Genomic DNA, 25,476 nt, shown 5'->3' with positions numbered 1-25,476 from the left:
ATGGAAAGAAAACAAATAGATTATTTCCTTCATAAAATTGACACATTTCAAATTTCCATACTATGTTATATTCTGATACATTCTGCAAAATATTATAAGAAGTTATTGTCGGTCAATTTCATAATTGTTCCATAATAAATAATAACTTCGAATTATCTCGATGACGATTACAAATTGTCTTCGACGTATAGAACAAAATGTGTTTTAGGTAATATTTCACAATGCGAATAACATAATTTCTAATTATATATGTATTCAATTAAACTATCCGAATTTTATTTAAAATTATTGCGACACATATTTCCTCATTACTGGTGTGCACATTACCTTGCAATTGAAATATTTATGTCATCCACTCCCTTATTGCATTTGCAGATATGAAAATTTTCCTTTTGCCCTTTTTATTATCTTTAACTAAAATAAAAGTAGCATAAGCTTAATTAAGTGACCTTTTAGGTTTCTGTGGTTCAATCCAAATCGAACGAACCGTAATTTTTATTTATAGCAACAAAAAAAAAAAAAAACTAGAATACCCCTTTCTGGAAGAATTCGATTCAGATTTTGGATTGGATCCACATAACACAACAATTATAAAATGAAGACATGTGCACAAAGAATACCCACGTTTCAGAATTGTTTTTCTTGCCGAAAGCAGGTTTAATTATAATTGTGAAGCACCAAGCATGTTTGATTATTAAGCAAAAATTTATTGTATTTTTCACGTACAATAAGGACACACTTCATGTTGTTTATGCAGAAATAAATTTAAATACAATAAGACTGCATATGCGAGGCACACTTTATGATGCTTATGCGGAAATAAATTCAAATACATGCATATAAAGCCGCATACCGCATATGCAGTATGCAGTGACCTTCTGCGTGCATAAACAAAACCACATTTTAAAACATTAGTTATAACTATGGCATGCAAAATAGGTTTACTTATATAATGATATGCTCTTTTAAAACCTTACAAATGTAATAACAATAAAAACCTACAAGGCTAAAATTTATTATGAACATTTCTATACATTGATAGCCTTACACTTGTAAACTCATTAACGATTTACCAGTGATTTCATCTTCACTCAACAATGACGGGACTAGGGGTGGCAACGAATCAAACCGAACTTACCTTAGGTTTGAGTTTGGTTTGAATTAATTTCGAACCGAACCTGGTTTGATTCGTTTCAAACTGAACCCATTTCGAACTACATATTTTTCGAATCGAACCCGAATCGAATCACGAACTAAATTATTTTTTAGCAGTCCTAGTTATACCGGTAGTTTATACATTAATTTTTTCTCGTGGGACAATTCACATGGCTTCCTTTTACAGGTATGAATTATGAAATGAGTGTTTTTAAGTTGAAAAATTGTTCATGAAAAAATATATTAGAGACGGCTTTCCTGGTATGAACTATGAGAGACGACCGAAGAGAGAGGAGAGACAGTTATCTAGGCCGGAGAGAGGAGTGACAGCCGGAGAGACAGCCAGTCGCCGAGAGCGTCAGCTAGATTTTAGAGCTAGAGGGAGAGTGAGATAGGGAGAGGTGGAGAGAGAACTAGGTTATTGAGATTTGAGAGCGAGGGAGTGTCGGCTAAATTAAATTATGACTCTCTATCTTGGATTTTAATTTCATCAGGTAAATGGACGACCGATGTTATTATAAGATTCGAACCATAAAAATGATCGAACCAGACTAGGTTTGGGTTTGGTTTGAATTAATTCCGAACCGAACCTGGTTGGGTTCGTTTTAATTCGAACTCATTTTGAATCGAATTAAACTCGAATCAAATCCGAATCGAATCACGAACCTCGAATTTTTTTGCCAGCCCTAGACGGGACAACCAAAATTATCTTTTCTAAGGCAAAACTAGCCTTTTTACATGCTAACTCTAGAAGGCCTACTTGGGCCGGCCCATCTGGGGCAGAAAGCGACCACGGCCCCACCAGGTACGCACTTTCAGTGAACTTTGCAGCTGCACCTACACTTCTTGCCACCTCCACTATTTTTATATTTAAATCCCCAAGTGCCTCATCTCCAAACATTTGTTTAATAGATTTGCCGAAAGATAAAACAAAAATAAATATATAAGATTAGACCTACGCATTTAGCAACAGAGTTTGTATGGAATTTGTTAAATTAGAAAAATACATGTTATATTACCAAAAAAAATATTTGACATGAAAAATACATGTTAAATTACAAAAAAAAAAAAACGTTATAATTATTTGACATAGAGAAGTTGCGATTCATGAGATTGACAAGTTCTTTGTAATTCTTTTCCAAAGGGATATTTTTTACCCTTTAAATTCAGCTCAGCAACCTCATTTATAGATGAAATAATAAACTTGTCACCATCTAACCATCTCTGCCAAACTATGCTATGCACCTACATTTATGAATGGTAAAAAAAAGAAATTATTAAATAGAACAAAATATTAAACTTTTTTTTGGAGAGAAATTATTCAAACCTGACCTTGCCAGAATCACTTGGGTTCTCAGCATATATGAGAAACAGAGAAGGGAGGAGGTTCACATCCATCGACTTATAAATACCGTGCCCCAATTTATCCATATTTCCTTTGCCAAAATCCTTATAAGAAAATTACAAAAAAATAATAATAAGAAGAAAAAGCAAATTATTAGTGAACTTTTGTAAAATTTGCTATAGCTTTCGACGAGCTTCGTTCCAAATCCAATCAAATTGGAGAGGTAGTAGACTATACATTTTCCATTGCGATCATCAGAAACTATTTCTCATCCTTTGCAAGGCTAGCTTACATTAACATGATTTAGATCAAGCATATGGAAATTACATCAAATTCTTGCAATGTATGATTATTTTTTATCTGTAAATGTACATAAATTCTTCTTAATAGGAGATATCTGGACTTGACTAGGCAAAACAACCAACAACAACAATGTATTTCATTCTTACAATACTTAAGATTTTTTTTTTTATATATATATATAATATGATCCATTGAGAACAGGCATGATCATATCTTGATAGTTGCTTTAAAAATATATATAAGAACAAAATCCATACCATGAAAACAAGGCCTCCATAGACTTGCACTACTCGGTCTTGTAAACAAGTTCTTTCTCAGCACTCAAAATCAAATTAGGCCTTAACCTTTACTTGATGCCTCACATTACAGAAATCCAGTAGGCTATTTAATGCTTACATACAATTGCACTTGAACCTGATAGAATATCCGTCTGAACAAATTTCAAAATATAAAAAATAGAGATTAAAAATTTGAAGTCAATCATGCATGAACTAAGTAATTAAAATATCAAGTAAGAAATAATGCAAACCTGACGAAAGAATTAAGTTACATTAGAAATTTTTATATGCTATCTTTCCATCACGAATTTTAATACTGATTCCATTTTTTTACCAGTCTCCTTGTGTCACTATATATTGTCCCTTTCTGATTTCACTCCATCTTCTCCCGACGTTTACCAGTACCAGTTCGGTACCGTCTGTTACAACCAGACTTTCTAGTCAGTGTACCACTTTACCCTTCCTCAGTCTTGTAACAGTTCAGTATTGCTTTCCTTTGTACCAGTCTCGCTGGTTTTATGCTTGCCAATCCAACCTCAGTTCGGTATATTTCCCTCATATTGAATTTGACACTAGTACAAAATACCAGTAAATGCCATACACCCTTTAAAAACCCTTTTACCCTTATATATTAGTTTTAGATTGATACATCAAAGTATTACATAGATTGATATAATTCATTAAATAAAAAAAAAAACTAAAATAGCTTCATTCCATATCTTGCTCAGATAAAAAAAAAAACTGAGCAAGATGAAATAATAAGTTGGATTGAAAAAAAATGTCATGATCACTCTCAGAGCTCATTACTATGAATCTCTGCAGTTCATTATATTAGGTGAAATAAATTGGATTGAAAAAAACTCCAGTGTTATCAAGTTAAGGATACTGATTTTGATCACCTACGAACCCAATTCACTATGTCGTTCAGTATTTTACACTTGACATAAAAAAATCATACAAAGTTCACACTTGAAGTTCTGCATAACATATTGTTATCCCATGAACTGTGATATATGTAACAATAGTCTTAATAGATCTAACTATAAAAAAAATCAATGTCTGTAGTAAATCTTAATTTCGATATTACATGATTTACTTTCATTAAATATAAACAAATCAATAAAATTTACCTCAACTGATTTACATCTTCCAATCTGTATTCTAGCAATTCATTGAGTATATTTGATGGGTTTTTGCTTGAATTTCCAATTTGAGAAACTTGACATATGCTGCCAAAGAGCTATGCATATTTGTGTGATTGTTTTTGTATGCTCTAGGTTAAATAAAGAAAACGTATTTTTGTTTCTAGAAGAATTAAAAAAAAAGCTAAGTGTTGAATTGAAAGAACACTGTTAGAACTTTCTAACAAGCGTAAAATTTACGCAATGTTGGTATACAATGTCAGATGCATGGAAAAGAACATATAACACAAAAGTCTACAAGGAAACGTTAGAACTTTCAGATTTCGAACATTATGGAATGAAAATAGATAAAAGATAAAAAAAAGGTGAAAATATATATGATCCAGTTTGAGAGACAATATTCCAAATAAACTAAAGAATTATTATTCAGAAAAATAGTAAACTAAAGAACTATAATGCTATTACATTGAAAGCCATGATAAACTAATTGTTCATAATATATTCCGTTTATTTTTTTATGTAACCCAGCACAAAATATTACATAATGTTTCTAATGAAAATCAAAGAAAAAAAAATCTGGTATAAAAAATAAGAATAATTATTTCAATCCCCACACTCCAGTACCCGCATTATACCCCCATCTCTTAAACAGATTTTAACTTTCCATAAACTAACTTAACTAGCTAATTTAATTAAATTTATTCAAAACACTAGTATAAATACTTGGAAGATAATAAATTAATGCTTGCAAATTAAGATATTAATACTTGCATGTATAACTATATGGAGAGACCACTCAAACTATATGGGGAGAAGAATCATACACATTTTTAGAGGTGGGTTTTTTTTTTTTTTTTTTTTTCAATATCTTCCACATTTCTCATGTTCTATGAGGAATTTTGCGAATCTAAAACCACGAATGTATTCTACGCAATTTTATCTTTCAAATGAGATCCATGATGACGTACTTTCGGATTCATCGTCACACAAGTATTTATACCTCATTGTGCAAGTATTTATACCGCATCGTACAAGCATTTATACCTATAATTGTAAGTATTTATCCCCAATCGTGGACCCCGCATCTCCGCATCACATTTATCTAATCGTCCATGCGTCAACCATTCTCTAACAAAAATAGTTGACCACATAGGTATAAATACTTCAGTGCATAGATATAAATACTTGTAATACTTGATATTAATACTTTTAAAGCAGTGTCATATGTGAAAAATACTATGTATAAATACTTAAATGACAAGGTATAAATACTTGTGTGATGACGAGCTCGAAAGTATGTCATCATGGATCTCATTTGAAAGATAAAATTGTGTAGAAGATGTTCGTGATTTTAGATTCGCAAAATTCCTTATAGATCATGAGAAATGTAGATGAGATTGAACAAATAAAATTGAGGGTATAATGGGGGGATGAGAGTGCGGGTACTCATATCATCTCCCAAAAAATAAAAAGACACCCAAGTAATGTTAAATTTATGCATCTATCATTATGAAAATAAATCTTTATATTATAATGGGCCAAACAATGGAACCTAGATATTGGTTAAAAACTTAATTTGGATCACCCAAGAATAGAGCTATTCTTGGGTTAGCTCCACTATTCTCAAATCTTGGTGATCCAAACACAAATTTGGAAATAGGATTAGCTCAAGAATAGCTCTATTCTACTAATCCAAAGAAATGGTGGGTTAGCAAGAATAGCTCTAGTGGGGTTAGTGATATTAATAAAATATTTGATTCCTCTCAATTAAAATATGTTTAAATATTAAATTAGTACTAAATATAATATAATATAATATTAGATCAGTATTAAATAAAATATTTGTGTAAATATTAAATATAATATAATATCAATTTAAAATATAGATTAGTATTAAATAAATATAATATTAAATAAAATATTAGATTAAATATCATATCGTAGTCATTTAAATAATAAATATAATATAATATTAGTTTAAATATTATATTAAATAAATATAATACTATATTAGATTAGTATTAAATAAAATATTATATTAAATATAATATAATATTAGTTTAAATATTAAATGTAATACAGTATTAGTTTAAATGTTAAATGTAATATAATATTAGTTTAAATATTAAATGTAATATAATATTAATTTAAATATTAGATTAATAATTAAATAACTATAATATCAAATTAGATTAATATTAAATAAAATATTAATTTAAATATTATATTAGTATTAAATAAATATAATATAATATTTTTTTGAATATTAAATAAATATAATATAATATTTTTTTGAATATTAAATAAATATAATATAATATTTTTTTGAATATTAAATAAATATAATATAATATTTTTTTGAATATTAAATAAATATAATATAATATTTTTTTTAATATTAAATAAATATAATATAATATAATATTTTTTGAATATTAAATGTAATATAATATTACTTTAAATATAAGATTGGTATTAAATTAAATATTAAATTAAAAATAAAATAATATTAGTTTAAATATTAGATTAGTATTAAATGTAATATTAAATTTAATATTAATTTAAAAATAAAATAATATTAGTTTAAATATTAATATAATATAATATTAATTTAAATATTAGATTGAAGTATTATTGAAAAATATGATGCTTTATATATATTTAACAAGTCATTATAAATATAAAAGTTACTTGAAAAAATAAAAACAAATAAATCATTATTATATTTCTTCCTTTCATTTGCTATTCCTAACATACAATCCAAACAACATTTCTACAAATTCGGAATAGCCAAAGTTAGTGCTATTCTTGAATCCCTTGGATTAGCACTATTCTCAATCACTAACCCAAAAATCGCTATTCTTGAGCTATTCCTTGCACGATCCAAACGCACCCAAATAGCATGATAATCGACACTGCACAAAGTTTTGTTCCGTTCTAGTTCTTCGGATGTCAATTTGATCTCTAACCCTAGTGCCAATCGGAATTCTGATCAAAGTAAATACCCCTTTGGAGCGAGCACAAATTCAGAAGGCAAAAAAAGTCTGGGACAGTTGTATTGTTTCAGTGGTCTTCCCATCTGTCAAGTACTCTTTAAAAGTCTAATGCAGGCCTTGCTATGTTAGTACTAGGCCAGAGCGAGGAAATAGTAGTTGAAAAGGTTGTCAGCTGTGGGTCCCAGCAAGAATGCACGAAATTGTTATCTTGGAGAATATCACTATTACTGATAAGACTATTTGTGATGATCATTCTCGCTTGATCTTCGCAGATAAAATAAATTCTTATATTGCTGTAGAACGTTGGTTTAAATTTGCACGTCAGTGATCCATAAAGGACAAAAGGATAGGCGCAACTTGTTATTTTTTTTTCAAATAATAAAAATTCCAAGTCATAATGTGTAGTTTTTTTTTTTTTTCTAAATATGGTTCTCATATTCTGATTTCTGACATTAACTGTACGTCTGTCAAAATATTTTTATCCCTCGAGCAACAGCATTACGATACATCCTTCCTCCCAAGTTGTAACTAGAAAACCAGTCTTGGGGTTGTACTTGAATAGTTGCATGAGTGGTTGTTTTGCAAATGGACCCTTTGGATTACCCGATCAACGAATCAATTACTTCTTGTTTAACAAACACATTTTTGCAACTGAATGAGCATCGCAGGAATGGAACAACCTCATTATCTGGTCAGAAACAAGGCAAAACATGCAAGCCAGATGGTTCACAAGTGAGGTTCGTTGATCAAGCTAAAGAAACCCATGAACTGCCTCCTGGAATGAACCCTCTTCATAATAATTTCTCTATCAGAGAATACAAAGCACAAAGGGCGGGCCTAATTTATTCATCAAAGACCAAATGACATACTTGCAAACACATAAAAGGATAAAGGAGAAAGAAAAATGAGAAATGAAAAGATTGAAAAACATATAACAACAAGGATATCATCTACTACAAAATATCACCAATTATAAATGAAACCTAGATCGGGACAAAAAGATCTGCAAGAACCGCTTCCTATGGATATAAACAATGTCTATTATTAAGCAAGTTTGCCTTCCTAACAACATTCAATAATATAAAAAAAAATCCAAAACATTTGGGAACAACTTTATGTATACCTTAAGCAAAATTTTAAACATCAGATGTATATACTCCAACAATGAAACAAACAGAAAAAAGATCACCCTGCATACCCACAAATAGGAAACATCACATGTGCCTTTTGAAAGCACCAAATAAGACTACAACTCTTCTCTTCCCAATTTATCTCTACATAAATGAGAAGAAAAGGGGTTTCTATATGGGTGCTATATAAATTATAAGATCATGTATCATGTGGTGATCTCCATTTGTAGAGGGCATATGAGATGTCTCTGTTTTGCAGTGGTACATGACATTTGATGTTCTGCATGAAATAATTTATTCCAAAATTCTGATTTAAAGAGAAAGGGTGAAGTGGTTTCTAAAATCTGCTATGATAATCGTCCACAAAGACGCCAGTCAGCTCCTGGGTGAAAGAGAGATCTCTCAAACACCCATATGTCCTTTACAAGTACCTACAGACATTGTTTCTAGAGTTAGAAAATAAACATGAAATTCTACCCAAAATCTACGTAATATGAACCAATAATGTACCTTTCCCAGAGAAAAAATTAGTCAAGATTAAATAATGCATCAATTTATTTACACACTAAATTTTCAATTAAGCCAAGGAATTTCACTCAATAGACCTGATTTTAGATTCACAGAATTAAGAAAATATAAAAATTAAATTTGTGGCATCATTTTTGCAGAATGTCCAAAAATAGCAAGATGCAACAAATCCTAACAGTCACAAGCACCCATTTGTACTGAGGACTCCAGCCCTTGGGCCACAATGAATCATTGCGGCCTTGCTAGTTTGGACATTTTATAAAATGATTCTTCGGATTTATTTATTTTTATTTTTTTAATCTATGAATAAAAAATTCGGTCAATAGACCATAAGCAGACATACAAATTTGTCATCAGCAGTGCAATAAAGCACATAAGAAGCCAAATATTTAAAAATAAAAAATAAAAAAAATAATAATTACGAGTAACAGGAACCCATGTCACCCCTTGTCTTTTGTCCTTAATTCTTTGCAAAATATAAAATAGATAATAAATTGAGATAAAAAAGTAAGGAAAATAATTAAATAAATACTTGCCTGTTTTGTTTTGTCTCCGGATACAACTTCTCCTTTCTTATTATATGCCTCGAATTTCTAGAGAGAATTGAGGTCAGCGAACTTAAGATTGCATGACAAATTGAACAATAATTTGTCCGAAAAAATAGAAGTATCAAGTGATCTTTAAGATTCAATGTTCTCATAAATTACAAACAGACCAATAGCCACACAATGAAATAATTATCTTCTCATTAATGGGACCTTTGTCAAAAGGTAAAAACTATTGAAATGATATGAAAACTTTCCTATTCAGATGATAAAATGATTTTCGTACTCCACGTTATTTATTCATCTCAGATTTATAGTTTCATTCTTTCTGTGGGTTATTTTTGTTTTTTCCCTTTTTTCTTTTTATTATTTATATATCTATCTTCGTTTTAGGGGGGAGGAGGCTAGGGTTCAACCTGCTTGCCAACAAATTCTATTGTGAGTTGGATGTAAGCTTTATCCAGGTCATTTTTATCTATGGCTATCTGCAAGTGACAATAAGATAAAATATAAAACATAACTTATAATAAGCACTGTTAAATCAGTTAATATTTGATTGGAAGAGAAAAGAGTAATGTTAGTTAACTAACCTTGATACTTACATAACAAGCCTGACACTTAAAAACAAACACAGGTGCCATAATATACATTACTGGATTAGACCAACAGTAATAAAATAAATCTAACAATCTAAGATGATTGTTGCTGTTTCTAAATCCAGGACTGTAAACATCTATCATTGCCATCCAGTCAACCAGTTGAAACAATGACAAGTTGACCCCAGATAAAGGAACCAGACTTTATCTGCCTTTAATCAAAGGATGAGCAATACAGAAATGAAATCTCACAAGACTGTTATCAACATGAAACGAGAACAGAGGTGACCCAAAACCAACAGAACTAAATGGGCGCTAATGAAATAGTAGAACTCACGAACCAAAACCTGAAAATGTTGCATCAATCAATTACCATGCGAGCCCGCAATGTCCTTAAACGCAAACCAGACCCCTCCAGCTCCCAGTACACTGAGCTCCATACAGCTTCTCTTTTCTTCAGTTCATTCTTCAGAGTCTAAAATATAAAAAATGAAACATAAGAAATAATAAGAACTTTCCTCTCACAATACAAAAATAGAGTGCATATATGCCCTCTATATTAAGTTCGCAAAAGTTGATGTTTACTGCCTTTGGCATTTCATAAGCGATAGGGAAAAGGGGTGCCAGGTACATTCCTGATGTTTCTTAGGGACATACGGGAAATGTCTTGTCTTGTATGGGTCAATTAGACGCTTTTTCAGGAAATAAAGTACAAAAGGAGAGCTTACAGAATACATTTTCTCTGTTACAACTTTCCTAAGAGCAGATAAATCTCCATTCGCCATCAAAGTATTGATCTGGAGAACAAAAGAAAAAAGAAGAAGTTTTTCAACAGAAAAAAGAATGAAGAAAAAATAAAAATAAAAAGCATGCATGAGAATTGTTGGACAAGCACGTTTCAATGTCAAAGATTTAAACTACAGAAGTATTAACCAATTAAAGGTAACAAGCCTGGAAAACATAAAAACAAGCAATTGAATCTCATGAACTGAGAGTCTGAGACTGTTTCAAGTAATGTTGTTCATTTTTTTTTGCTTTCTTCTTGGATTCAGTGGTGCTTAATTACAAATTATGGTAACTGAGGCATAAATTGTTGCGAAACATTGAGGAAGAAAGGACTACAGAGTTCTTGAGATAAAGTTAAGTCAAATTGTGACTAGTTGAGGTCTAGTTTTGGCAATTGGCGTTTCTACACAATTGAGAGCAAACTGAGGGTATGCAACTTATCCATATTTGGCAACTTAAGTGAGGAGTAAGAGACTTCCTCATCTGTGCTTGGACCGAACATGATCCTAAAGGCATAAAGTCTGAACTAAAAGCTAAGGGAAATAATAGCTTCAAAAGTTGTAACTACTACATACAACAACCACCACCACATCCAAGTAAACAAACCAACAAAAGATCAAAGTAAAAGGAAGAGAATGGAACGTACCTCCTTGTACAATCTAACAGCTTGTTGATAAAAAGATTTCTTGGTGTAGCCAGTTGTCTTCCTTAACTTGTTAATTGCATAAGCACTTTTCATCTAGAAAGAAATGGAAAAGAGAATTTCCCATAACAATAAAGATTTTAACAAAACGAAAAAAAAAGGAATATACAAACTTGAAACTTTCTACATTATATACGTGACTCAGAACTTTTTGTTTCATTTAACATGGAACGGGCTTTATGCCTTTTATCCAAAAAAAATACGTGACTCAGAACTCAAGAATGACTGTCTCAGATGTTGATATGAAAATGCTGGCTCCATAAAATCCAGCAATCCCAGTACAATAACTAGGTCCGCAAAGCACAACCTCTAATTCTCAATAACTAAAAAGTACAATGACAAAAGGAAACTTATGATATATTACCTCCATAATGAGATCTTCCTTGGTTCTTCTCCAGCCAATGGGTGTGAACCATCTTATTCATGTCAAGAAGAACTGTTAATGGCAATGATACGATGCTATATATGACGCCACTGTAATTGAAATTTTGGTACACTCCATAATAACCTTATTTATTATCAATTTAGAGGATCCCAATTCAGTTAAGTTTGCTATGTTCCTTCTTAACTTTTATTTTTGTCGTTTCATTGCTTGTTTGCTTCGCTGAGGTTTCTACACGTATGAATCTGGTACCATTACAGCCTGTACCAAGCATCAAGCATGTACTGCTTGTCAAACCTAAGGGTAACCAGTTCCACTACTGAGCCAATTTAGCAGAACTCTGTTTTTCTATTAAGACCCATATAAACACAATATAAGAAATCAAACAATTAAATATAACAATAAAGATAGTTGTAAAAAACTAAAATCTTGTAATTGAAGAAGTCGTACCTTTTCCAGAAACTAATACGCTCGCGGGGCTCGTATGGTTCATAGACAAAGCCCGGGCTCTGCATGACTATCTTCAAAGTCGACTGTATTCTCAAAAATAACAATTAAGCACATGAAAACACAATCAATAAGATTTAGATACTAAAAGCTGAATCAAAGGCATTAACAAAATTCCAGTAATAGTATAAAACAACAAAATTCCAGTATTATAATAAAAAACAAGACAAGTGTGTCAAAGATTGCATGAAAGGAGTTCAGTATCATTTCAGTCTAATGCAGTAAGAGCTCGAATGGTGCCATTCTAAAGGCAGTTTTTCATTAATAGTACTTTACTTTAATTTGGCTAGTTCTGGCAATCCACAGTTGAGTATTACTTCAGGCTAAGGTTGTTAATATGGTTCCAAGCAGGCCATTTTTTTTCCTTTGTTTGATTCTTTCCGTTCTTTAAATAAACTCTAGTAAAAGACACTATAAGTGAACATACCAAACTAGAGAAAAATATTTACCTTTTTTGTACTACCTGGAACTTTGACCGACATTGATCTCAAGGAATTCAATTGCATTGCCATCTGAAGCATCTGCATCAACTCAATTTTGAAATGGAAAAATAAACACAAATAAGAGGACAATTTTAAGATACCAGATTTTGATATCATAGCAGTCAGGTTTAAAGCAAGGATATACCAGCTTGACCTTGAAAAGACTGCTTGGTATGGTCTATTTTTTTTTTCTTGTTTCCTTCTTGTTGGCTTGTAATAGCACCTAAATATATCTTTTAGGGTAAATTGAACAATTGACACATTACAACAATAAGATTTAGGAAAGCTTGGGTCAATTGAGTGCAGAAATATGAGTATTAAATTGAATATATGAGGTAATGATAGCATCACATAAAAATTATATCCGTCTTTTTGGTATTAAATTGGTTCTCTTCTCAGTTCATTGGTGCTTATGATGGAAACATGGAAGCTAGATTGGTTTAAGTCAAGCATATTGATATGTAATTGCTTATTGAGCCTCAATGGGGCAATACTGGTACAATTGCACATGTGAATGAACAAACCAGGAGGCTAAATATAAATATTCTGACCTTCACGGTGTACACTGGCATGGAGTTGTGTACATTTTGACTTAAAAAGTCATGAATCTTGTAAGAAGAACTCATCAATCCTCTTTCTTTACCAAACCCTAGACAAAGACAATGTGTGTTTCCATCAAAAGATAAAATTTAGCCACACAAAATATGAGAAATCAAAGCTAGCAGAACAACGTAGCACATAAAAATGACAAATATCAACTTTGAGAGGTTTTAGACAATTTTCCTTTATTCTTTTCAAACAATAAGATAAAACAAATATAACAAACTGGACTCTCCATAGACTAACAGTTATAAGTAAATGGCTTAAATCACAGAAACAATGCTGAATAGTTTATTTTATACTCCTTGAAGAACAAGCAGCAGACAGATAACATGAGCAAACAAATAGGCTTATGCAGTATTACATTTGCATAATAATATTAAAAAAAAAAAAAAGAAGCATAACACATGCATACCTCTGCAGCTCCAATCTAGAGGCATTTGATTCGATGGAGCACCAAACCTATAAGAAAGGTAATAAATGGAAGAGATGATTAAAAACAAGTCAAGCTATCACTTAAAAATTTATGAATTCAGCTGTAAGAGAGCAGGTTCGGGATTTTTACCTCGAAAACAAATACGACGGCTGGATCGATTTATGGAGACGACGAATCACGCTACTGCGAGCTAGAGCCATCTCAACAAGCTGATTTCCTCTTTTAACTGTGGCGGATCGAGATCGAAGAAACCAAGTAGAGATGGGAAAAACCCAGACGAAGAGGTTTTAACCGAGAGGTTTTTCTTTTGTTTCCCACTCTTCTTCTTCCTTCTTTCTTTCTTATTTATTTTATTTTTATTTTGGGTTGGGACTGTAGGAGATCAGACTGATACAACATTACGGGCCGGGTCTTTAGATCATTTATTACATTGCTGTTTTGAAGGCAGGGCCTTTAACCCTCGCGATTCAGAATACAAGGGATTGAGAATTTGAGATCTCTGACTGTGAATCTTTGCTGAGAGAAGGGATCAAAATTTTAATTTTTTTTATTATATCTTTATTTATTTTTTTAATATAAAATATAAAACTTAATATTAATATAAGAGTAAGGCTTAGGTGATATGGATAACATAAGACCTTCCGTGCTATGGTATCAAAAATCTATCGTATAAACTTTAAACTTGGATCTAAGTAGCTCAATAAATTGGTTATACGATGAACTTGTAGAATACCAACTTTTACTATTTTTTTTACTATTTTTTATAATTTATGAAAGGCTTAAAAATAAAAGAAAATTGTTAATGTTTTAGGCCATTTTTTGTCATTTTTCATAAATTAAAAAAATAGTAAAAATTAGCATTCTACAAGTTCATTATATAACCAATTTACTAAGCTACTTAGATCAAAGTTTAAAGTTTATATAATAGAATTTTCAGACCATAGCATTGAAAACCTTATACTATCCATAGCACCTAAGTCTTACTCTTAATATAAAATCACGAGATGTGATTTATATTGTTTTTTATGTACAGAAAATTATGACATTTTAAATATGTTTCAATTGTTATAAGAGCCTGTAAAATATATTTTTGTGAACGTTGACCTTTTCAACTTATTGATGATTACAACAATAAATTGAAAAGTAATAATTTTTAAGGTGTATGTAGAGCAAATAATAAATAATAAATCACATATATTGTAGAATATAAGTTTTATAAGTTTAATTATTTAAAAAATAAAAAAACGATCACAAAAAAATAAATGAAGGAACCTCCTCCGTTATAATCTTAATAACATATTTAAAATAAATTTTATAAAGTTTCAGAAAATAGAAAATAAATACAGACATTGGTGGACAACAGGACAAGTCATTGAAGTTCTGTTTCTTCAACTATACGGTATCTGTATAACAAGTCATTGCAGCAGGAAATTTATATTAAGAGATGAAACCCGCTACATTCATATGTTTCACTGCTATTTATGTTTACTAAATCCCCTTCTATAAACGATTGGTATAACGGGTTACTCAACCGCCCTGACTTAGACATGTTTCGAATATCGACCCGCATCATTTCTTAACATAACTTAACAACCATATTTCTTCTCTCTTCTTTTATTCTTCTTCGCTTACTTCCCCGTCGGACATCTCCGACTCCATGTTTCCCATCTCTCATCATACTCCTCAGTCCTAACCCTAGATCCCTCCCTGCCCCACCCTCTCTCTCAATGGACTTCTTCAAATCCGTTTTCTCACCGGATCTCGATCCTGAACACGATCAGTCCTCCGATAATACCGCCTCCGCTTCGTCAAATCCTAATCCGACTAGCGGTGGCTGGAACTTGGGCGGATTGATCAAAACCGTGGCATCAAAATCCGAATCCGTAATCCAAACCTACCGTCGAGACCTAGAAGAGTTCGGGTCGGGTCTGAAGAAAGAGACTGCAGTAATCCGAGAAGTCGCTGCACGATCAGTTGATGAGATCATCAAACATGGAAAGGAAGTCCTGACCGTTGATTCAAACGATGATAGTTTTACCAACGCGCATGGTAAGAGGTACACACGTCTTGAAGCTCAGATCATGGCAATTCAATCTGATGAAGGTACATTCACAACTGATCCAGAGGATATGAAAGATTTTGAGAATTGGAAAGTCGGGTTTGATTTGGAAGAGAAAAAGGAAGAAATTGAGATGTTAATTTATGACAGTAACGTTGTAGAAAGTATGTCTGAGAAATTCATTCCTGATATAGTTGATTATTGGACATTTTGGTACCGTTACTTTTATCGGGTCTACAAAGTCAAACAAGCTGAGGAGGCAAGGGCTGAGCTTGTCAAAAGGGTCATTAGTAGAGATGATGAAGAAGAGGAGCTGAGTTGGGAGGTTGAGGATGATGAAGAATCAGTCAAAATTGGAAGTACACATGTGGAAAAGACACCAAAGGACGGAGAGGAGAAGCAAGAAATTGATAAAATCAGGAGTGAAGAGACCCCCGTGGGAAAAGAAAAACAATATGGTGAGAAGAATAGGCGGTTCGATGAAATTGAGAACATGGAAGGGACCCAAGTGGAAATGAAAAAAGAGGGCGAGATGAAGAGAGAATTGAATGAACTCGAGCAACATGGAGATGACCCAGTGGAGAAGGTTGAAACAGATCATAAACTGGGCATGGAAAAGGGTGGCACTTCAGAGACCCAAGAGAGTGGATCTTTGAAAGAATTAAAAAACAAGCAAGAAGAGAAGGCTACAAATGCATCAGTTGAGAAAGATACTGCTATACCAGAGTTGGTACCAACAAAGAGCGCCGAGGTTCCAAATGAGGTTAGCACTAGCGCAATTGTCAAAGATGAGAAACTGAACTTGAAAAGTGAAGCAGAGGAGGATCTTGACTGGGATGAAATAGAAGATTTAGGAGAAGGAGACACAAATAAACCTAGTGGGTCCATTGCAAGTCCTAAGTTAAAAGAAGATTTCCGTAGGAGGCTTAGTGTCGCAGAAGATGATGAGGATTTGACCTGGGATATTGAAGAAGATGATGATGATGTACCGGCAAAGAAGTAGAAAGTTTGGTACTGTTATCATAATAGTTTTTTTTTTTTTTTTTTTTTTTTTGGGTTCAAGTTTCTTTATATTTCCATTTTTTTTCCAAATCAGAAAGTTGGGGCTTCCAAATAAAGCTTCTTGTTTTTTGTTGTCCTGATGGTTTGTTTTAATGTGAATATGTATATCCACTGTCAAGTGAGCACAAGGTTTTGTGAATGCTCAGGTTGTTTCATAAATGTTATTGTTCTTTTTTCTGGTTTAATTTTAATATCTTTTCATCACTTTTTCTGGTTGTTTCATTACTTGGTATTACAATAAATGTTATTGTTCTTTATTCTGGTTTAATTTTAATATCTTTTTCATCACTTTTTCTGGTTGTTTCATTACTTGGTATTACAGTGTACATATGCTAGCTTAATTTTGCTGCATTTTATGCATAATACAGGGTTGCTGCATTTTATGCATAATACTGGGTTGCTGCACTAAATAAGTATAATCTAAGTGCATAATACTATGTTTATTAGGAATATATATTAAAGACTTATAGTCTTATACTATGGGGGTCAAGTATATAAAATTTTTCTACTACGAATGGGATCAATTTCATACTATCCATAATATTTTAGATTAAACTATATTAAAATAGAGTATAAATACAAAATAAATTGAAAATGGATGGGGGTCAATTGACCCCATTCATTAAATGTGGATTCCAGATGAGGAGCGCTTAATCTGGAAACGGATTTGGAAATGCAAAGAGGTGATTCCCCATGTCAAACTCTTCTTTTGGAAGGCCATGCATAACGCAGTACCTACGGCTGAGGCATTGGCAAAAAGGATTTCGAGCATTCGTCCAATCTGCCAGGTATGCAAATCTTCAACAGAAGACGTGGTACCTGCTCTATTTCTATGCTCACATGCTAGAGCAACTTGGTTTTTATTACCATTGGGTCTAAAATCGGATACGCTACAGAGTCTTGGTTTCAAGGAAATTTTACAAAAGCTCTGGGAGCAGGTGCAACCTAGGGATTTATAATTTTCTTATCAACAACGTGGAATATTTGGAAAGCGAGATGCTCCTTCCTTTTTTGCTGGTAAACCATGTCAGCCTCATAATACTATGTCAGAGGCATTAAATTTGATCAATATGTGCACACTGGCTAGTGGAGGATCAAGAGAAAGAGTAAGGGTGACGAATGAGGACCTTCCTGAGACGCTAGAACGGCACTTGGGGGGAAATTTTTGCTGGGTAGATGGTTCTTTTGATGACTCAGGACAGGGGGGCTGCACATATTGCTACTACAAATGGCCGTTTACTGTGTTATCAGGTACAGTATCAGCACAGCTCAATATCTCATTTCCATGCTGAAGTGGTAGCATTAGGGGTGCAAACGGGTCGGATATTACCCGTCCGAATCCGGATCCGTATCCGAATTTTTGCAGATTCGGATACGGATAGTTGCGGATTCGGATACGGATACGGATTTTTTTATGCGGATTCGGATACGGATACGGGTTGAGTTTCGGAATCGGATACGGATACGGATACGGATAATTATCCGGATCTGGATATTTTAATTTTTCGGATATCCGGATAGGGATATGCTAGCATGATATGCATAGCATAGAACCCTTTCATGCAACGGCTTGGATTTTGAGTTTTCAAAATCCTAATGGTCGATCCGAACCGTTCATCTTGTTCTCCATATTAATATATGTTTGGAGACCAAATTTTACATTTTTTGGAAATTTTTTACTATTTCTTTAGATTTATTGAAAATCGCTGTTTTAAGCAAATCTGGACCATAAAAAACAGCGATTTTCAATAAATCTAAAGATATAGTAAAAAAATTCCAAAAAATGTAAAATTTGGTCTCCAGACACATATTAATATGGAGAACAAGATGAACGGTTCGGATCGACCATTAGGATTTTGAAAACTCGAAATCCGGGCCGTTGCATGGAGGGGTTCTATGTTATGCATAGCATGCTAGCATATTCCATCCGGATATGTTAAGATTTGAGAAAAAAAATTTGTGTCTATTTATTTTTTGTATTACAATATATTTTGTGTTGGTATTTTTAATTAAAGTTATAGTTATGTTGGTGAATTTTAGTTAATCAGATATATATTTTGTAATGGTGTAACAAGTTAATTAGATATATATTTTGAATTAGAAATCCGAATTATATCCGTATCTGTATTCGTATCCGAAAATATCCGATCCGTATCTGTATCAGTTTAATATCCGATCCGTATCCGTATCCGAAAAAAAATACGGATACGGATATGGGTTGAGCACTATCCGATCCGTATCCGATCTGTTTGCACCCCTAGGTAGCATTATTGAATGTGATACAGGCTGCAAATACAAGGCGTTTGGAGGATTGTACCTTCTTTTGGTTAACACAATAGAAGGGAAAAGGAAAATGAAGGCAGCACAAGTTGTAGATTGGCGTTCGTATCATATACTGGAAATAATTCTATATCTCATAAACAAAAAAACCGCAATATCGATGTCAATATATCCCTCGAGAGGAAAATAATCAGGCCCATCGTCTTGCATGTTTGGCACGAACTAATAGGATTTTTTATGAGGGATATACATACCCACTCTTTAGAAATTTGTAGAATTGGGTATCAGGGGTACCAGGAATGCATAGATGTTACTGGTACGGAATGAGGGATTGTATGAGTTTTTCTTTTTCTTTTATATGACTCTTCCTGTTCTTATGTAACATTATGTACTATATTTTCTGGTTAATAAATCTGTGCCTACGGGCTTTGATAAAAAAAAATGTGGATTCGCCTCTGCTTTTATGAATTGAATAATCTGTTTTGTAACTGACCTTTCCTCTTGATGTTTCTGCCAATTACAAAATTGCTAATTTTTCCGTCCCGGGTTGATTGTAACGCAAATTCCTCTCTGGTTTTCGTGTCTATTATCTCAGTAACTCTTTATTGTGCTTATGAAGTCGATTTTTTGTGAACATTAATCGAGCTTAGTTGTACATTAAAATATCAAAATTGTTCTTAGCTCGTCCATAAATGTTTTTACAGAATGTGTATGTGACAACGTATTATTGGTGGAGGCGCCCAAGATAATTTTGTGCAAATGGAACGAACTTGGAGCGAATAGGGATAAAATTATATCTACATTTTATTAAGCAAAGATGGATACAAATATGAATGTTAACGGCAAGTAATGAAACAACCAGAAAATGAAGTTTTAACCAGTATTACTGACAAGTATACACATATAATAAAATAAGTACTTTTAGAATAAATAATATAAAAAGTCAAATATGCACATAGTACCATAGTTTATGCTGTAGTTGTGTGTTAAGGTTGCTGTCCGTTTTAAATAGATAGATGCCATGTGTTGTCTATTTAAAAAATGCAATCCCTTGATCAAATTTGAACTCCAGTACTGGCAGTTATTTTTCATTTTCAAAGGAGAGAGAGAGAGAGAAAGATGCCACACATAGATCATTTGATTTATTTATTTCTTTGTTACAGCAACTTATTTCCAAAGATATCTGCTGCTATTACCGCTAATGCTAGAGGCCGATCATAATCCCAGATTGGCCGAGTTCAGAAGAATCATGTACCAGTTTCAGATGTCACATGAAAGCCACAGTGGCTCCTGAAACTGTCCCCGGAGTTTGTCCCCGACCGGCTCTGCAAGCGAAAGTTCCTCCAAGCTTGCAATTCCACTTTTCCAAGCGGGCGTACCGTTCTCATACTGGTTACAAGTCAACCAAACTAAACCCGACCCATCAACCCGGCATGCATACAAGTCCCCGTAAGGCTGGAACTGATTCGGACCCGAGATAGTTTCAGCCAAAACTGCCCCAAAGTTGGCCGTGAAAAGAAGCCATTTGGAGTCGGGGCTGAAGCAGACATGGTTGATCCTCTCCATTGCAAGATCAGCATCTGTATCCTGTCCCTCTATATGAATCCTGCACACGCCAGTTCCATCAGGTTGCACTAGGTACAACCCAAAACCGCTAGGGTCAGCTGGGTCGTGCCGGTTGGAAGAGAAGGCGATGAGTTCACCATCCGGTGACCAACTCGGCATGGTATCGATCCAGTCACCCTCGGTGAGCCGAAAGATCCCCTCACCATTTTCTCCTTCTCCATTTACTGCATCAACTATATACAGGTTCTTGTACCCTGACCGACCTGATCGGAAAACAATTTTCTTACCATCCGGTGAACAGGATGGAAATGCATTGTTTCCTTTGTCCGTGCTTGTCAGTATTTTCACAGACACATCAATTTTGTTATCTGCATCAGCTATGGATTTTGTGTTTTCCAAATCAGAGATGTTGAATGAGACTCGGGCAATCTGGACTGTCATTTTAACAGACTCGAAGATGGGCCCCACTGAGGTAAAAATCACCCCGGATTCTGCCGGGCTCCATGCAGTGGAAAAGACAGATGGTTGATCCATCAAAATCCACCTTTTTGAACCATTGGAATTTAAAAGCATCAACCCAGGTGTGTCTTGCAAATCACCATTGATTGCAATTAAACAACCATCAGGAGAAAATGAAGAAAAGGTGCCGTGCACACGTACCATCCTGAGGTTCCTTACTGGGCTATAAACTGGCTGCAGATGCGGCACGATGCAATCCCCTTTGGCTGACTCGCCACGGAACCGGTGATAACCCAACCTGTCTGAATCAGCAGAAAAGAAAGGATTGTAGTGATGCAAATTAGGGTTTAATTTCTCTGTCACTGGATAAAACTGCTCGGTTTTGAGATCAAATAGCTCGATGTGGCGGTATTGTATTCCCTTTCGTCTGGTGGCCACTGCTATCCATCTCTTATCGTGGGATGCAGCCGGAGTGAGTGCGTGCACACCTGGTGGAGTCACTCGTGTTGCGGATCCACCGGATATTTCAGACCGGTAAATACTCCACCAACCATCTTCAGCCTTCCGGTGGAAGAACAAGACCGAGTCTCCTTGCCATGCGGGCCACCCACCAAGACCCACCACGACCCTTCTCTTGGTGGGGTCTGCCACAGGAAAGACAACAATCTCCGTCTCTAGCTCACGAAAATCACCTTTCCATCGACCCGACCCGTGCGATGCAACAGCAATAAATTGGCCAGATTGAGACACCGCTGGGCTCAAATCAACTGTACCAACTGGGGTGAGTCGTATCGGTTGAGATTCCTTACCATCGAGTTTGGCTTCATAAACCGCCGCACTGCTCTTGAACGGCTCGGATGGCTTCTCGTGCGCTGAAACAAAATACAGGCGCTGGTTTTTTATCGTCGGTCGGTCGTGAAATATACTGTGAACTCCCGTACGAAGAGGTTCGGGTTCGGATTTCTCATACCGGGTTCGGTACAGCTGAGACGAACCATTGCGCTCCGAAACAAAAACCACCGAACCGGGCTCGTCGTCGGTGAACCCGGCATTAAAATTCGCAGATACGCCGTCGGTGTGGCATGTCTCGGGAGTTGATTGGATGGAGATGTCGCTAGAGTTAGGAGGAAGAGAGACGGAGAAGATGTCGAAGCCGAAGTACGGCACTCCGACGGTGGTGAAGAGAACAGTTCCTTCTGGCTCCATCTGATCGAACGGTGGTAGATGGTTTCTTTGGTAATGCCGTACTAGTGTAGTGTAGTGTGGTGGAGCAGGATTCGGGTAGGAGGAGAGGTTGGTTGGTCAGTGCCTCACTGGGCTTGAGATTCAATATTTATTATTTCTTTGTTGGGTTCGGATAAGGCTTACTATTCATATTTAAATTCATTTCAAACAAAAATTTTACTTGAAACCAAAATTTTAATCTATCCACGCATAACTTAAAATAAAAACTGAAAAAAGGTTATTATTCGTATTATAGCAAGTAATAATTCACAATTTCACATGTTAAGTGATAATTCTCAATACATCGAGTGATAAACGTACATAAATTAAAATCAAAATTACAAGAACTTCACCAAAAAAAATTGAAAGGAAGTTATTATTTGTAATACATTAAAATATAATTCACAAGAATCTAGTGGCAATTTGTGTTGCATCAAGTGGCGAAATTTTTATTTATATCATATTAAAAAAACCTTAAATTATGGGAATTTTCAAAAATACTCCGGCCGCAAAATGGTTTGACTTAGGGCTGGGCAAAAAAACTCAAACTCGTGACTCACTCGTAACTTGCTCATTTACAGCTCGTTTGACTCGGCTCATTTACAACTCGAGTTGGCCAGCTCGTTTAATAAATGAGCTGAGTTCGAGTTGGCCCCAACTCGCTCATTTATAACTCGAGTTACATAGTTTTGGTCACAAAAAATCTCAAAATAATCAAACCCAAATCTCTAGACTGTTATTTGTGCTTTGAGATTCGTGTAAAATATGTTTGAACTTGTATTGTAATACTATCACTGATTAAACGAGTTGTGAGCCAACTCGAGTTGATAACGAGCTGAGTTTGAATTTGTGTTGTAATACTATTACTGGTTAAACGAGTTATAAACGAGTTGTGAGGCAACTCGAGTTGATAACGAGCTAAGTTCGAGTTGGCTCTACAACTCGTTATTATCATCTAAACTCGAGTTGGCTCGCTCGTTTATTAAACGAGCCGAGTTCGAGTTGGGGGTAACTCGCTCAAACTCAGCTCATTTATAGCCCTAGTTTGACTACTCTATTTCTGAAGGAGCCACAAATTGATTTGAAGGTCCCTCAAAAATCTAAATATATTTAATGACACAGTGTATTTTTGGATTTTTTTTGTGGAAATCTCCACAATTCATAATTTTTTTTTTTTTTTTTTGAATATGGTATAAATAAAAATTTCGGCATCAAGTGATAAGCTTCGTTTCAATAAGAACTTAACTTTAATTATTGACTACCATTTTTTCATGAATAGCAACACAAATTATGTATGGGACACCAACTGGGGACCGATAGCAAGATAAGTAATCATCAAAAATGTGTTTCTCATGCATCCATTTTTTAGAATTTAAGCCAATTTCACAACTATGATTAATTCTTTTCCTCAAAAGTGATTGGCTAATGCTTATTAAAACTCAGTATGCTATGTGAAAGAAATAATTAGGCAACATGTCCCACAATAAAGTTCTGCAAAATAATAAATTGAAAATGAAACAAATACAGGAAAAAAAATCTCTTCAACTTTGGCGTTTTATCCTTTATTCGGTAAGTGGATAAGCACGCCACGTGTACTGCCGACTACATTTTTTTGAGAAATTTACTGCCGACAACATTATCAATCACCATTAGAGAACTCAATTTCACATGGCGTCTTAGACCAGCCAACTTCTGAACTGCTGGAATGATAAAATTTTTGATCTGGTTTCTCCTTTCGCATCAACCCACGTTTAATTTGTATCTAATTCGGATACGAAATTTTTTTGGGTCCCTCTAGTTTTTGAAATCTAGATATATAGAGGTGATTGAATATTTAATTCGGTTCAACTAATTTAATACCTGAATATGAGAGGTGGCTGGATAGTTAGTTCGTCCCATTCAGTTTTTGAAACCCAATCGATTATGAAGGATGACTGAATTGATTTTGTCAGTTCAACCTTTTGAAATCCTGTCCGTGACGTGGTGGTATGAAAGGAAGGAGATCAAATTGAAGTTTTCATCAATTGAAACAAAGTTTTGGTTAATCCAAGAATTAGCTTTTGATCTAGTGACAAAAATATATAGTTTTTATGTAAAAAATTATAAGTTTGAAACTTACAAAGTGAGAAAATTCTTATAATATAAATAGAGATTTGAAGGAAGCTAATAAGCTATACCTCCATCTTTCATTTTAAAAAAAACTGTTTTGGTCAATCTATGTATGAATTGAAACTTTGATTCAACTCTTGTTATTTTTGAAACGAAAAACAATCAATCTATTTGCTGAATTTTTCTTTTTGAAAAATAAGTGCTCTCCTTTTTTTCCAAAACAAATCTAAAACTGGCAATCACTTGGCCATCTTTTTACACCTAAAGAAAGAATAAGCTGACAAATATAGAAATAGAAGTGGAACTAATTTTTCTTATTTTTTATTTATTTAGGGGACTGAAAAGTAAAGTGCATAGTGTGTTGTAGATGGAACACAAATTCAAATTTTCAAAACACTGATTTTAAAAAATTCTAAAAAAATAGTAAAAAATTTCTAAAAAAATATAAAATTTGGTCTTCAAGTACAATTTAATATGGATATCAACTTGAATGGTTCAGATCGACGTTTTGAATTTTGAAACTAGAGATATGAACACAAATTAAAACACTCACTTTAATTTGCAAAGCATGGTAGCCTTACTCATATATATATATATATAGAGAGAGAGAGAGAGAGAGAGAGAGAGAGTCTGGCTAAATTGCTGCTGGCAGCAGTTCTGTCCAAGTGCTGCCGGGGCTATATTTAGCCGTGTGATGTCCAAACAATAAATCCAAACCGTTAGATGTTTAATCTATATTATAATCTACTTGGAGACCAAATTTTACATTTTTTGGAATTGTTTTACTATTTATTAAGCTGGTT

The 25,476-nt window shown here is 33.8% G+C and overlaps 3 protein-coding genes and 1 pseudogene across 4 annotated transcripts; 1 reads left to right on the top strand and 3 right to left on the bottom strand.

Annotated features, from left to right (window-relative positions):
- Window positions 1–1,813: 1,813 nt before the first annotated feature.
- LOC144565560 (glucuronokinase 1-like) lies at window positions 1,814–3,640 on the bottom strand (annotated as a pseudogene).
- A 4,583-nt stretch (window positions 3,641–8,223) lies between these two features.
- LOC144565601 (uncharacterized) lies at window positions 8,224–14,198 on the bottom strand. 2 transcript variants are annotated; one of them, XM_078315398.1, is made up of 13 exons: window positions 14,164–14,198; window positions 14,044–14,119; window positions 13,894–13,940; window positions 13,430–13,527; window positions 12,846–12,917; window positions 12,340–12,422; window positions 11,872–11,923; window positions 11,451–11,543; window positions 10,747–10,815; window positions 10,392–10,493; window positions 9,839–9,907; window positions 9,414–9,470; window positions 8,224–8,780 (listed from the first exon to the last, which is right to left on the bottom strand). In XM_078315398.1, the coding sequence occupies exons 2-13, from the start codon at window positions 14,112–14,114 to the stop codon at window positions 8,697–8,699; spliced, it is 897 nt and encodes a 298-aa protein (XP_078171524.1). In that variant the 5' UTR covers window positions 14,115–14,119; window positions 14,164–14,198; the 3' UTR covers window positions 8,224–8,696. The 2 variants fall into 2 exon arrangements, with proteins under 2 accessions (XP_078171524.1, XP_078171523.1); XM_078315397.1 differs by having other exon boundaries at window positions 14,044–14,184.
- Window positions 14,199–15,565: 1,367 nt separating this feature from the next.
- On the top strand, window positions 15,566–17,239 carry LOC144565547 (uncharacterized). Its single transcript, XM_078315337.1, has one exon. The coding sequence runs from the start codon at window positions 15,642–15,644 to the stop codon at window positions 16,974–16,976; it is 1,335 nt and encodes a 444-aa protein (XP_078171463.1). The 5' UTR covers window positions 15,566–15,641; the 3' UTR covers window positions 16,977–17,239.
- A 3,201-nt stretch (window positions 17,240–20,440) lies between these two features.
- Window positions 20,441–22,603, bottom strand: LOC144565500 (uncharacterized). Its single transcript, XM_078315275.1, has one exon. It carries the CDS (start codon window positions 22,544–22,546, stop codon window positions 20,576–20,578), a length of 1,971 nt encoding a protein of 656 aa, XP_078171401.1. The 5' UTR covers window positions 22,547–22,603; the 3' UTR covers window positions 20,441–20,575.
- Between the last annotated feature and the right edge of the window lie 2,873 nt (window positions 22,604–25,476).

Source organism: Carex rostrata, chromosome 14 (genome assembly GCF_964058835.1).
Source record: "Carex rostrata chromosome 14, lpCarRost1.2, whole genome shotgun sequence".
Taxonomy (NCBI): Eukaryota; Viridiplantae; Streptophyta; class Magnoliopsida; order Poales; family Cyperaceae; genus Carex; species Carex rostrata.
This window is presented reverse-complemented; position numbering and strand designations above follow the sequence as displayed.

Bases quoted from the DNA above. Each gene is read 5' to 3' on its own strand.
- LOC144565601 (XM_078315398.1), bottom strand. From the start codon at position 14,114: ATGGCTCTAGCTCGCAGTAGCGTGATTCGTCGTCTCCATAAATCGATC. The intron at 12,423-12,845 runs GTAAATATTTTT...TTGAGAATACAG, and splicing joins TTCCAGGTAGTACAAAAAAG to TCGACTTTGAAGATAGTCAT. The intron at 9,908-10,391 runs GTAATTGATTGA...TGTCACTTGCAG, and splicing joins GGACATTGCGGGCTCGCATG to ATAGCCATAGATAAAAATGA.
- LOC144565547 (XM_078315337.1), top strand. From the start codon at position 15,642: ATGGACTTCTTCAAATCCGTTTTCTCACCGGATCTCGATCCTGAACAC.
- LOC144565500 (XM_078315275.1), bottom strand. From the start codon at position 22,546: ATGGAGCCAGAAGGAACTGTTCTCTTCACCACCGTCGGAGTGCCGTAC.